The sequence below is a fragment of the Meleagris gallopavo genome, chromosome 8, assembly GCF_905368555.1.
Source record: "Meleagris gallopavo chromosome 8, MGAL_WU_HG_1.1, whole genome shotgun sequence".
Lineage (NCBI taxonomy): Eukaryota > Metazoa > Chordata > Aves > Galliformes > Phasianidae > Meleagris > Meleagris gallopavo.
Genome location: NC_139411.1, coordinates 5,502,907 through 5,517,322, shown reverse-complemented (window position 1 = coordinate 5,517,322; position 14,416 = coordinate 5,502,907). Strand labels below are relative to the sequence as shown.

Genomic DNA, 14,416 nt, shown 5'->3' with positions numbered 1-14,416 from the left:
ATTAAGGAAGCGGTAGGTGTCAAGTGTTTTCTGATCACTCACTTCCCCAAACTTGCTGTTAAATTTGCCTCTTATCACCTTATCTAGGCTATGATTTCACTGAACCTTCACAAAACTTTGTCAGTATCATGGAATTCCTTGGATAGAGATCTTGACAGCTGTGCCAGAGGTTTGATCAGGCAGTCAGAGTTCAGCCTTCCAGTCACATACTGCTTTTTCCAAATGCTCACTGTCAATTTCTGGCTGCTTAGATCTCCAGAACCTGCTATGCACTTCCTGTGCTGCTGGACAATGCTGTGGAAGGCTGTGATCATACTCTTTAATGAACTGCTGTGGAAAAAGAAACTGCTTCTAATCTTTTTTGTGCCTTACTGGAGATTAGTTCTCAGTCATCTTACAGTATCTGTTTCTGATCGGTCACTTGAGCTGTACAGCTGCCCTCAGGCATCTTAGTCCCAGGCCAGTCAAAGTTCATCTTCAACTGGCTGGCTGTCCCACAGAAACTGGGCCATCTGCTTATTGTTCTGCTGCATTCAGTTCACAGGTAAAAAATGAAATGCATGCAAAATTTATTTTTAATTGATACAAATGGGTTTCTTTTCAAAATTCACATCAAATACAATTCATGAGTACGGTATTATTTGTCAACACGTTTCACTGGAGTATCACAGTATTCATTTGATCTTAACTCAAGGAATCTGATCAGCCTCCTTGGAGAGGATTCACCAAATGTACTGACTTAGTTTTGGAAAATGCTGTAACATGAGCATGCCTCATTCTGCTGGCATAGGCATTCCTGTGACGCTCTAAGATGCCTGCTTTAGTGTCACTATGAGTCCCTGCAGAGGAGCAGGGAAAAGGTGCAGACTGGTATGCATTGACACAACATTCCCTCCCCCCCTTCCAGGGCAAGCACAATTTGCATTCAGGCAGCCACAATTGACTGCCTTTTGCTGGCAAATCAAGAGCTAAATAATGCTTTTTAGTAGTGAAATGGGAAGTATCGGTTGCAAAGCTATGAGAGATTTATGGTAAATATTTAATAGCTTTCCTTTTCTTGTGCAGCACCAAAAGATGGCTGATCCTGTAATATTTATTTCAGGCCTACCATAAATAAAGTATGTGGTGACAGCAAACTGCAAGCCAAGGAAATTCAAAGGTTATTATAAACTGCTTTCTTTTGTCTGAAGCCGTGAATAGTAAACAATTCTGTGCATGTTGTAGGGCTGATGGGCATATTTTTAAATCAGAACCAGATTTAAGCTGGATTTATGCTTGAACAAGAATTAGAAGAGGGTAAATATTACAGCTTAAGAGTAAACTTTCTATAGGCAATTCTCCCAAAAGCACAGACTAAAATATTGTTTAGTTGGAGTATCACTGGAAACATTGCCAAAAAACACTGTAGGAAGTGATTAGTAAAAACAGACAGAAAACGAAAGTATAGTTTTGGAACTTTTCCTCCTTTTTTTCTTTTTTGGATGATTTTATTACATTCATTAGACTAATAATGCTTTCATTCAGGGACTTATGTATAGAGGGAGAATCTGTTCTCATGCAAATGTGACTTTTTTTCCTTTTTTTGAAAGGAATGCTAATGCTAGTGTTGATTTGCTAGTGCTTGTGTTCTGCTTTGTGAATGCCTATCCTGAAATCCATTCTTGGGGTAGCTAACTTCTTCCTGGCCATTGCTGCTTTTCTACTGTAGTCTTTATGGAAACTGAATACCTGGTGCCAAATGACTGCTCCTTGGATGAGACAGCAGCAATACTTCCACAGCTCAGGAGTACCACTTGGAGCTCAATAGCTAGGATAGCAGCACTTAAAAGTTTGGGGAGCAAAAGCCATATCAAGACTCCAGTAAGATTTCTGAATTACTACATACAGAAGCAAGTCCGTTGCTACTGTGTCAGTCTAGACTAAGGATATGAATGCCTGCCTCCTACCCACAGTAGCCTGTTCCCTTCTTGAATTTTGCATAAATTATTTAAAAAAGCTAATATGTTTCTCAGGGAATTTACATACTGAGCCAATTTTTTCTTAATTTCATATAAAAAAAAAAAAACAAGGCTGATGCTGTGTTGATTATTCAATGCTATACTCACTTGAGTAATTCTAGTCTAAATTGCACTGAGGTCTCAGATCTTAGACCATGTGGACAGTGCATTTTGGAGACCTCAAGTTAAAATAGACTACAATACTTCAGTGGGAAGGGACCTTCAAAAGTTATTGAGTCCAGATGCCTGACCAGCTCAAGAGTTAACTGTTGTAAGGACATTATCCAAATGGCTCTTGAATGCCAACAAGCATAGGGTATCAACCACCTCATTAGGAAACCTGTTCCAATGTCTGACCACCCTCACAGTGGATACATTCTTCCCAATGACCAGTCTGACTCCACTGGCATAGGGGAGATGTGTTTCTGTGTGTCTATCACAGATTAATGGGAAGAAGAGATTGGCACCTTAAACTGAGACAGGGGAGGTTTAGGTTAGATATTAGGAGGAAGTTTTTCACACAGAGGGTGCTGAGGCACTGGAACGGGTTGCCCTAGAAGGTTGTGGATGCCCCATCCCTACAGGCATTCAAAGCCAGGCTGGATGTGGCTCTGGGCAGCCTGGTCTGGTGGTTGATGACCCTGCACGTAGCAGGGAGTTGAAGCCAGATGATCTTTGTGGTCCTTTTCAAGCCAGGCCATGCTACGATTTCTTACCTTCAGGGAGCAAGATAAGAATAGTGGAGTAGTCAGATTCTTACATGCCTTACTTAGTCATACTATGCATAAATTAAAAAATTTAATCACATTAATAGAAAAAAAGGAAAGCAACAATAATGGTGAATGTGATGTGACACTAATTCTTATTTTGCTTAGAAATTCAACTCTGGAAATTTCTAGAGCCATTTATCCTCAATATCCAAGGTTTCTTCCCCAAACTTCTGATGAGATCGTGTGCTTAGTGCATTAAAGAAAAAGTTGGCTTAAAGTTAACATATATTATTACGAGCTCTGAAATAGAGGTGAATCTCATTGAATACCCAGTTGTGTCTATGCGCAGACATGTGAGGATGGTAGCATTTGTTTCCAAATGTTAAGCTGGTATCTGGACAAGACTATGAGTTACCATCTTGGAGTAGCTAACATTTAATACTTTTGAAAGTGATGAGTTGCTTTTTCCATGGAAAATAAAATATAAATGTCAGTCATTGCAGTGAATATAGATATATTCCCTACATGAGCAGATTGAGTGGACTGCTATTTATACTCAGTGCATAAAGTGTCCCTGTTAGTTTTAGAACCTGGAAACTGTGGCACCAAGGCTTTAAAGTGCAGTAAAGTTTTGATTATAAGAAGATTTTGCTCTGGGATTCAAACTATTCTGATTGCCCATGACTTCTTCCCTACCTTGAAACGCCAACTATCAGTGAAGTTAAAATCATCCTCTTATTTGTAAGATAAAAATGCAATGGATGAGCTAACTTCATCCATCTCCATGTGAATTCTTACATGTATTATGTTGTATTTAGCATGGAATAGTTATGATGGATATCACTGGCACATCTCATCCAAATCAACAGGCTAACACAACTCAATATACATGACAGCTATAATCTTTGAAACAAATACTTAATGGTTGCATTCTGTAATCAGGAAGTTGGTATATTACCCAAAATGTTAAGCTCACAAGGTCACAATATATCAGGGCTGAGACCTTTCCTTGTTGATTAATGTTGATTGGCTTAAGCGTGGATGTGACAAAATGTAAATTACATGCTTCAAGCTAATATATTACTTGTAAGAAGTGGAACTGAGGAGTCACAGAATGGCAAGGGTTGGAAGGGACCTCAAGGCTCACAAATCTCCAACCCTACTGCCACAGGCAGGGCCACCGACCTCCACATTTAATACCAGACCAGGCTGCCCAGGGCCCCATCCAACCTGGCCTTGAACACCTCCAGAGACAGGGCATCCACAGCCTCTCTGGGCAGCTGTTCCAGCACCTCACCACTCTCATAGTAAAGAACTTCCCCCTGACATCCAACCTAAATCTTCCCTCCCTCAGCTTAAAATCATTTCTCCTTGTCCTGCTGTTATCTACCCTTTCAAAGAGTTGATTCCCCTCCTGTTTGTGGGCTCCCTTTAGGTACTGAAAGACTGCAATGAGGTCACCCCGCAGCCTTCTTTTCTCCAGGCTGAACAAAGCCAGCTCCCTCAGCCTGTCTTCGTAGGGGAGATGCTCCAGTCCCCTGATCATCTTTGTGGCTCTCCTCTGGACCCTCTCCAACAGCTCTGTGTCTTTCTTGTACTGGGGGCTCCAGACCTGGAGACAGTACTCCAGGTGGGGCCTCATAAGAGCAAAGTAGAGAGTCATTCAATTGAGTAAAATATAAATGCTTTACTGGGTCAATCCTGTAATGCATTATTTGTGTATGTGAAGTTATCAGTTTCCTTTGGATCTTTTTTTGTGATATTTCATGCACATCAGCCACTATAAAAGCTACCAGGTCTTTTTTTTTTTTTTTTTTTTTTTTTTTCCAAATCTTAGTATTTGACATCCCTGTTAAGATCAGGGACACACCAAGGTGTGTTCTGCTTGGCTTTTAGGCTCTTCAGAGGCTGGCAATCTCTTTGTTTCCTCTTTCTGGCTGCAGCATGGCAGTACTGGGCATTGGCAGGTGGTGGAGTGGTTTCTGCATTGTCATAAGGACAACTTCAAGCAGTGCTTGAATAACTCAGACAGAAGCAAATTTTTTTGATGAGGCCTGGCAAACTTTAAGTAAGCAGTCTTAAAATAAGAATTAAATTTCGGGTCAAAGTCTCTCAGATACAGCTCCTGACAGATTTGACATCTATCAGATGAGGAAAACAATGGTTGCTTAGTTTTCTTACAGCTAATCAACGCTGTGGGAAGAAAACTGTTTATCTCCAAAGTTCAGAAAATGTAAAACAAATAGAGAAAGCATCTGTTCATTATATTGCTGTCTCAACAGAGCATCTGGATCATTCATAGTCTTTCATATACTTACTCTCGTGAGCGAAATTGTCTTTCTGTGAAGAAGCAAAATAAAATGCTCAGTAACTTTCTGTAGGCCATCCTGTGTAGTAACAGATAAAACTGTATTTTAATTCCAAAAGCAGTGGCCCTGTCACAGGATCATCCTTCTTCTGAAGCATAATTAGCAGCCTAGCTATTGAAAAAAGTAATGGAATTATTATTGAGCGTGAAATTGTAAGTTAGTTGCCTTGGTGAAGAAGGCACTCTAAGCACATAGCAGCATTAAAAAAAAAAAATTAAAAGAAACAACCAACAAAGCAAAGGGCATAATGAACCATGTAGTGACTGTGGTGTGCATAGATGCATATCTTATTTCTATTTCTTTAGAGCCTTTGTTGATGTCTGTTTTGCCTAGTAAGCAAGATGTGAATGTATAGGTATCAGCACACTGAAAAGTAGGATGTACATCTCTGCAGGTATCTCTGAGTAGTGCTTGCAAACATCATAGTTGCTTGTCGCAGTAACTGAAGATATTCATATCTTTCAGAAGCATTGGAACTTTGCCTAGACAACCGTTACTGATTATTGTGTTGAGACAATGGCAGCGACTGTTTGGCTCTGTGTAACCCACTTCAGTTCATGTCCTCTAAACAGTAAGAAAAAGTGAACAAAAGGCACTGATGGAAAGCTCGCTGATGTATTCTGGTTTGCAAACAGAGTGAATAGCTAAATGAATTCAACTACAGTTAAGATCTAATTATCCATGCTCCTTAATTGTTCTTTCTGCCATATATGTCAATTAGAAGTGCTCTGAAAGCCATGCAGTATACTATAATGTCCACATTCTGAGTTAAAGAAATTACAGGAGAAACAGGTAACTAATTTTGCATCGTTAACAGCTTCAGGAAATTCTAGTCATTTGTGATCATGGTGCTCAAAGTATCTAGAGCATTAGACTTGCTTTTAGCAAATGTCGAGTGGCAAAGGGAAAAACAGACTTCATCTGTGTAACATCAGCATATTTGGATTCGGGCAGCACAGACAACCACTGTGAGAAGTACCTTCAACAGAAGGCAGCTGTTGAGCTTTGTATTATTCTTTTGTGAATCTCTTTCCTTCCTTTTTTTTTTTAAAAAAAAGGGATGGATTCATCATACCTTTGAGGCTTGGCTGCATACTTTGGGGTGATTCTCTGCAGTAGCTCCCAGTGTTGAAATCTGCAGCTGAATGATGTTCACCCTTAAGAAAGCTGTTGGAAAGCTAAGAGCTGTGGGACTGCCCTGGAGTCTGATGGTACTCGAATGGAGGTGATCTAAGAGTCAAATAAACTACCTGCATGGCAGGGGAAAGTTAAACAGGAGGAATGGCTATGTTTCATATTAGATGCTCTTCAGTAAAAAATACATAGGTAAATATTTTTTTATGTCTGAGTCCTCAAGATTTTTTTAATTATTATGCTTACTGCATTGAGTGAGAGAGTGACATTTTTAGTCCAAGTTAATACGTATAAGTACTGGATAAAGACAGTGCACTTTCCTGCTCCTTGTAATAACAACTCTTCAGTATTAGATCCTTTCACAACCTAAATGTTTTGTTCTTCTCTTCTTACACTAACAAATTATTTCATTATTTGCTTCTTCACCTTAATTACATTTATTTTTAGCATCTGGTAGTAATTAGAAATAATAAATACAATCATGAAATCAGGAATAATAAATAACTACTGAATTGTCAGAGATTTCAAGTGAGATTATATATGATTAAGCTCTGAACCCTCCCTGATTACTGTGATTCTATTTCAGTATCTCCCTTGTGATTCCCTAACTCTGTTCTGTACAGCTGAGCAATCTGAAATTCTGCCCTCGGTTGCTGCTGGTGTGGAGGAATATCAGAGTTGATACTGGGTCAACTGGGAGGCAATGGAGGCATTAGTAGCCAGTCAGCCCTTCCAGGAGGGAACAGGCTCAAGGGCAGAATACAAGGGAATTCTGGTGAAGAGTTTTTGTCTCGCAAGAGAAAGGGAAAGAGTGAAGATGTATAGGTGTCACCCAGTGGGACAAGGGGGAGCTGAAGAGAAAATAGGAGAGTAGAATTTGATTGCTGCTTCAAAATGTATAGATATGTACTCATTTTTAAAACTCACAGCCTCACAAGTACTTTTTCTCATTTTCCCTTTCCTTCCTTACTCTAAACTCTCCAAGATTTCTCTGCTTTTTCCTTTTCTGTCCTGTAATATTTACACCTACCCTTTGCTCAAATCCCTTCTAAAGGAAACAGATATTACATACTTGCAAATCTTCTTTTCCACAGACTTTTGGATAACTGCTTGCTTAGAGGTGCCATTTACGAGTATTTTTGTTCATATAATGCTATGGGTAGGAACAACAGGCCTGAAAAGCATAACTGCCAGTTCTGCAGTCCATTTGAGTGTAGTGCAATGCAGGGAAATAATTAACAAGTCAGTCATCCATCCAAATGCTAATATTTGCGTTACTGTTGACACAGAGCAAAACTGCTGATGGAAGTATTTATCAATTTCAGTGCAGGTACAGATGCGATCTTGATAAGGTGAAACTAGGTTTCATCCTAGCCCCAAAGTGATCACAATGGTATATGAAGTATTGTGGGTTTTGCATTTGTGATTCTCATAAAAGATGCTGAGCCTATTTGCTAATATCCAGGAAGAGCTTAGTGAACTTAAACTGTGGGATCACAATACTCAGGTTTTTCCCTGCAAGTCTTAGAATCAGTAAGTAGCTTCTATGCATGATGTTTAATTCAGTGTTTGGCTGAAGATGGACATACTGAAGTGATGACCATGAAGAATATCTAGTCCGGCTGTTTTACTTCTGTTTTCCCAAAATTAATATTACTGCATTTAATAAATATGTATCTGAAGTCCAGTGTGACCCACGGTGTGACCCACTCTATTAAATTAGGAGATATGTGAAGTAGGTAAAATGATTTCAAAATATTTTGAAGTTGATTTGTTTTATTACCTTTCTATAAGTCCCCCCACCCCCCCTTTTTTCGAGTTTTGAGACACTTTTTTGAGCATCTTAATCAGTTATATAGATGGTCACATATAACAAAGTGAGAACAAGAGCTTAATGTAAAAATAATTTTAGCTGTCCTGAGAATCCAAGAAGTGAAGATGAACACTGACTGCCAAAGTTATAAACTAAAAAAAAAAAAAAAAAAAAAAAAAAGACATGAGCATGAAAAAGAACTTTCACCTGTTAGATCGTATCTCCTGTCTCCAAGTATGGTAGTATGCTCCCCTGAGAGTAGGGATAAGCTGTTATTGCATTACAGAATTCTAACTCTCTGGAAGCTCTTCCTTAAGCAGGCAGCTCCTCTTAGTGCAGCTGAGTCCTAATGAACATTTGTTGTGAGTGCAAAGATAATAGAGTCGAAGTCAAGAGCTGTTTGACTAAAGATATATTTAGGTAGATGGGAACAAGTAGATATTTTGACAGTTGTATCAACAGTACTAACAAAGTTGAACTGCTTTTCAAAACTAGATCCCTACTGCTTTTAAACTTCAGTAAGGCAGAGAACCTGTACATGGAGACAGGGGAAGTGTATTTCCCAGAACAGGAGATATTAGGGAAAAATTTAAAAATGCTGGAATTACGTATTTGGGCTTTCTTAAGGCAGAAAACAAGCCTTTCATTTCCACTTTTAGCTTTGAAACTAGAAAACAAAATGCGGACAAGTCAAAGACAAATCAATTGCTTTGACTGGGGAAAAAAAAATCTTCCTGGAATATTTCAACATCAAATCTATAACTATCACAATCATTTGTGGAATTTGGACTTCCAGCTTCCTCGCAACTCTACAAACTAAGCGTACTCCGTGGGTTTTTGAAAGAAAATAATTTTGCAGTCAATGAATTAAAATGTAAGCTGAGACAGACACGTACAGCAGCAGCACCTTAGTGACTTGAAAAGCAAAAAATCTAAGTTAGTGGTGTTGCTGCAGGATATGGTCTAGCAAAGGAGAGAGAAAAAAATATCCTGAACTTGCAGGATATTTTCCCTGAGGAATGATAGCTCTTATGTAAATAATCACTTTAGAAGTACATACATTTTTCATTCCACAAATTGACTTCACCTCTTTTGCCCTTTTCTCTGATGCAAACCTGTGCCAAATTTAGCAAGCTTTATCATTCTGTTGTTAAATATCACCGTTACAAATATCCAAGACAGAGTCATGTAGGAACACTTCTTGTTCTAAAGTAATATCTTAAGATCTCCAAGTCAGGGTGAAATAATTATCTTCATTGGATAACGCTGTGAATGGCAGAGGTAGTTTATGAGCAACGTTTGAAAGAAATAAAGCTCCTTAGCATCTTCTGTGGTCAAGTAATGACTGGGAAAAATAGATAAAATAAGCAGCAGAATCTTAGGGGACTGAGGCCTGGATGCAGTACTCCAGATGGGGTCTCAGGAGAGCAGAGCAGAGGTGGACAATCGCCTCCCTCATCTTGCTGACCACCCTTCTTGATGCAGCCCAGGATAATGCAATACAAATATTTTCTAGTTAAGCATTAAACTTGCTGTATGCAGCTGTTTATTCTGCATGTAAAAGCAACAAAAAGTATTTACATTGCTGAGCAACTTTGGCACTAGAATTCATGATCAATGGATAGAGCAGAAGGTACGCTCAGTGCCCATGCTGCCTGGCTATGGGTTTGACTATGTCTAGGACCCCCTCGATAACTTCACAGAAATACCTGGGTACCAGCAAAAGGAGGATCAGAATCTCCCCTAAATCTTTGCTTATTCATAAATTTTTCCAGTCAGTTTTTTGCAACTCTGTGTTCTGGGCTAGAGCTTACTTTATTTTCTTTCATGATGAGTGTGCACGTCTTAAATATGAGTTGTTTTTTCACTTAGCTGAAACGGTTGATGGCAGCACTTCTGAAGAAAGATGGGTTAATAATGCATCTCTGAGGAAAGTTTGTTCTAGGCAGTTAGTGATCAGCTTTTGTCCTTGGAACTTGAAGCATTTCTCGAATTGTTGTTATGTTATATTATGATATATGCAATCTGTAAATATCAATTATTAGTGACTTTTACAATTTTCTAGCCTCTTGCTTCAGGAATTATAAAATCAGAGAGTGGCTTGGGTTGATAGGAACCTGAGAGAACATCTAGTTCCAATGCCCCTGCTGTGGGAGGATTAAAAGAGTCACATAATTTCTGTTTTCCATTAAGAAATCTTCCAGTTCCTGCGAAGATAACTCATTTTTTTCTAGTTTGTTTTTTTATGTGGATATTTTATATGTGGCAACTAAAGCTAAATACACAGCTCAGTGTGATGCTATGTATTAACACACAGATTCCTACTATGACTGGCCCCAGCTTTTGTCTTTCTCAGTTTTCTTTCTCCAGTAGCTGCCATTGTTAGGTATGTCATTGGAAAGAGTAACACAGCCCTCAGTAAGGAAATAACGAGCCTAAAATGGAATATCTTCCCCTATCAATCTTTTATTAAGTTGTGCTAAGAAAAATGAGAACCTGTATAGCTACGTATTTTTACTGGACCAAAAGCATCTTCTATGTTTTTGTTATAACTATCTAATCCATCCTGATGGCCTGTTATTCTTGTAGTCTCGATGTTTTCTTCTAGCATTAAATTTCACTTCAGGTTGATCAACTACTCTAGGAAACAAATTTTGCCTTCTACCAATTGTATATACGTTGTCTTTTCAATTTTACTTTATGTCCAGCATAGCTTTATTTCTCTTTTCCTACTGTTCACTATTTTCCTAACTTCTATAATGTCTTCTCCTATTCATTTCTTTTCTAAAGCGAACGGTTCCCGACATCTTAGTTAATTCTGCTTCAGTAACAGTTTTGTGTGATTTTAAGTACCTTTATTTCATTTTTGTTCCTCTGTCCTAATTACAAAATATAACTTTTATGGATGAGGTTTTGAAATATAACTCTAATCTGTAGGTTAGCAGTAGGACAGCAATAGCAGAACTGCGATTCCTTTGATTATTTGTACTTTCTTCAGTTCATTTTCCTGTGATCCTTTGTTTTCTGGGAAGATTTCAGAAGGGTATTCAGTGAAGTTCTCAAAACCTTCACAATACGACTTCACTTTCTGAGCATCCTAAAATACTTCAGTTAATGTTTTATCTCTGCTAAATTGATTTTGTTATATTCCAATTAAAGGGTGGATTGTGTGTTTCGCAAATATTTTGGTATGGTTTACTTCAGTTTTAAAAATCCTCATGTATTTGTCAAACAGATGGAAGGTGGTGAGTATTTGGAGTGATCTTCTGTTGAGACTATAAATTATTAAAAAAAAAAATTAGACTTGTTTATTTCTGCATAGGCATTTAAAGAGTGGTAATTGCTACAGAGTTTAAGATGCTAAGTAATAATCTTTTGAGGAGTTGATCTTGAGATGCCTCAGTATCAGAGCATAGTCATTGCATTTTAACATACTTCTAAGTCTCGTTTTCTAGAATGCTGTCCAAACATGAATTTATCTCCTGTTACAACTAATTGGCAACTGTAAAAATCCAGTCATAACGTACTAGAAAATGGGTGATGCAGACTGGAAGGCTTTTCACTGTTCAGAGAAATTAAATCAGGCATTATTTTTCACATCTAAGACTTTTACAAGTGAGAACATGGAAAAAACCTTTTGATGACTAGAAAAAGTATTAGCTTTGCCTAATTTTCACTACTGATGAAGTAGCATTTTTACAAGAAATGTAAAATTTTATCTGGAAAAAAAAAGAGTTCTGATTGCAAAATCTTTTTTTTAATTCTCAGATCGAAACGTCCAGTTCCAGTTTCAACCACACCACCCAAAATTGACTCACCCAGAGCTGTAATTCCCCACCAGAAGGTATGTGACACAGTTATACTCAGCCAAAGTTAATATTTTTATCTACCATGGTGAAGGTAAATACCTACTACTGAAAATATCTTTTGTCCCTCCTAAATAAATATTGAATGAATGCATAGGAAGCAAAACTGATTATAATGTACCTGATGACCTATATTTTGCTAGTTTCTGATTAACAGAACCAAGGCATCTAGCTGTCCTATGATCTAATTCTCAGCAACTGGAATCTGTTGTCTTCCTGACTTTCTTTTTTCATATAAGAAAGTGGCTACCAAATGCTGAAAATATACACTTGCTTTTGTTTATTCTTGGGGAAAAACCCTTTAGACTGTGCCTCAGACTACAATTGGAAATTCACGATTTGAAACACGGACATACAAGGGAATTGAAGATTTGCATTATATTGCATTCTTGTGGCATTATTCAAAAAACATCAAAATAAAACAATAAGTCGATTTAGTGAATAACAGCAAATGGCAGAGGAAATGGATGGCTTGGTTTCTGTTCTTAAATGTTGTTAGCTTCCATAATTTAAATGTTCGTTTTTGAACAATCATTCATTGACAGTCTCTGACAAGGCATCAGATACATTTTGGAGGAACTGAGGAGTTAGGGTGCCTGACAGATGGTATACATCCTAAGGCTAAAGCACTGATGAGGATGTTTGTATTGCTGATGCATTTAATTAGATAAATGGAGAGGAGATAAAATCTCCCTTACTGCAATTTTATTCATTTTGTGCCAGTTTCATCCCAACCTTGTAACATAAGAAAGAAACATTTATGATCAAAAGGCATGGGGAACTAGGTGATCTCCTCCTACTTTAGTAGTTTGAATTTCTGGTGATAGTTTTTAAAATATTTTTTAAAATAAACACCGTATTTTCCAAATTCAAAACTTAGGAAGTTGGCATCATCCATGTAACTACCACAGACATGTAGAAGCTAGCAAGAAGCTAGAAAACACAACTGGGAAGAATAATTTGACTCAATTTTATTTTGCTAAATTTGAAATGAACCTAAAGAGCTATTTATTAGTTGAATCAGCAAAAATGTTACTTCATTCTGGATCTTGTAATCTTTTTGGTGAGGGAAGAAGAAATCAATAATTGATCTTGCTCAGAGTTATTTCTTCTTATATAATGATTTTACAAGTATTATCTAGGAGGAAGTTATTGGAAGACTCACCAAACAGTACTTAGAAATTCCTAGGAAAAAAAAGGGTGGATCATTCTTTCAACTAGATTGGTGTTCCAACGCACCAGCAAAATACAGGGCAGGAAGGGGAATCGAGTCCTTATTTTCCTTTAAGAACTACACAGAATGCTGTTAGTTTTCCAGGCAACAAGTACACGATCTCTCTTTAGAGCTACTTCCCAATACAAGACTGGTGACTCTTTTGAGACCTTCACTAACACCTACGCAGGTATAACAAGTTTGACTACTCTCATTGCAGGCCTATAAAAGCCTGTCTAAAAATGCATCTAATTTTTATGGTTCTGTGTTAGGCATGATCCTTCCAAAGCAGCTGTCAATTTGAAAATTATTGCCATAGGCATTCAAAGCTGCTTACTACACAAAACTGTTTTCCATATCCAACTATCCTATAGAAGAGTTAACTCTACACACTGTAGGTCTTAAAAACACCTTTGACACAGAACTCATAGAGTGCACTTCACATTTCCTATTTTGATCTGCCTGAGTGGTATAATACCAAAGGACTTGATCCTTTTTCAAGAGCATGTTGTCTTACATTTGAGCATTCTGTGTATCCTGGCTTAGGAAACACTTGTAGCAGCTGCTGAAGGTAGGATTCTGAATGGGGTACAAGCAGTAGTTGCAGCTGGAAAAGAGAATTTGTAGCATCTTTATCTGGAAAAGGTGACATCTATGTGAAGGCATGGTGGGGAACAGGTTTTCTAACAGTATTCAAACAGGCCAAAGATCCTGCCTAAAAAACCTAGTGGAACAGGCAGCAGTGGAGTGTTGGAGTGACCGGCCATTAGCAGGTTAGGAGTGACAGTTATGTTTTGGAGCATGGAAGCTGCTGACCAGATATAAAAACAGGACTATTGAAAGCCAGCAGGGTGTCTTCTTGGCTGAAGACTTGTATCTGAGTAATAGAAAAACAGTTGAAGTGGACAACAGTGATTTTAGCTGTTAAAAAGTAATAAAGGTAATGCTGAGTTCAGAAAGTGGAATTCTTCTCTGAGGATGGTTTAGAATGTAATGAAGGCATTGACTCTTTGGAAAATAGGTTTCAAAATCCAGAACAAAATTTTAGTGGCACAAACAGCAGTATGAGGATGTCACAATAAGATATGTTACAGTAAGTACACTTTAAAATCAACGTTTCTTTGTTTATCCCTATATTATTTCTGTTAATACTGTCACTTTAGAAATGAAGAGTTCTTTGACACATAGGCAAGAAGCTGCCACCTCCACATCACTGCTTGACAACGTTTAGACTCTGATGGTTCACTTGAAATGAGTTAAGTTGCCTTACCAAAATAGCAAAAAATGACATTACGAAACAAGTCATGACAGTGC

At 38.0% G+C, this 14,416-nt stretch overlaps 1 protein-coding gene across 14 annotated transcripts in view; it reads left to right on the top strand.

Moving 5' to 3' along the window:
- The window catches only part of LDB3 (LIM domain binding 3), a 123,611-nt gene that overhangs the window by 39,242 nt on the left and 69,953 nt on the right, over window positions 1–14,416 (top strand). For all 14 annotated transcript variants that reach the window (XM_085229496.1, XM_085229505.1, XM_085229506.1 and 11 more), the window contains exon 4: window positions 11,792–11,867. In XM_085229496.1, coding sequence (XP_085085622.1) covers window positions 11,792–11,867 — 76 coding nt within the window. The remainder of the gene's footprint in view (window positions 1–11,791; window positions 11,868–14,416) is intronic.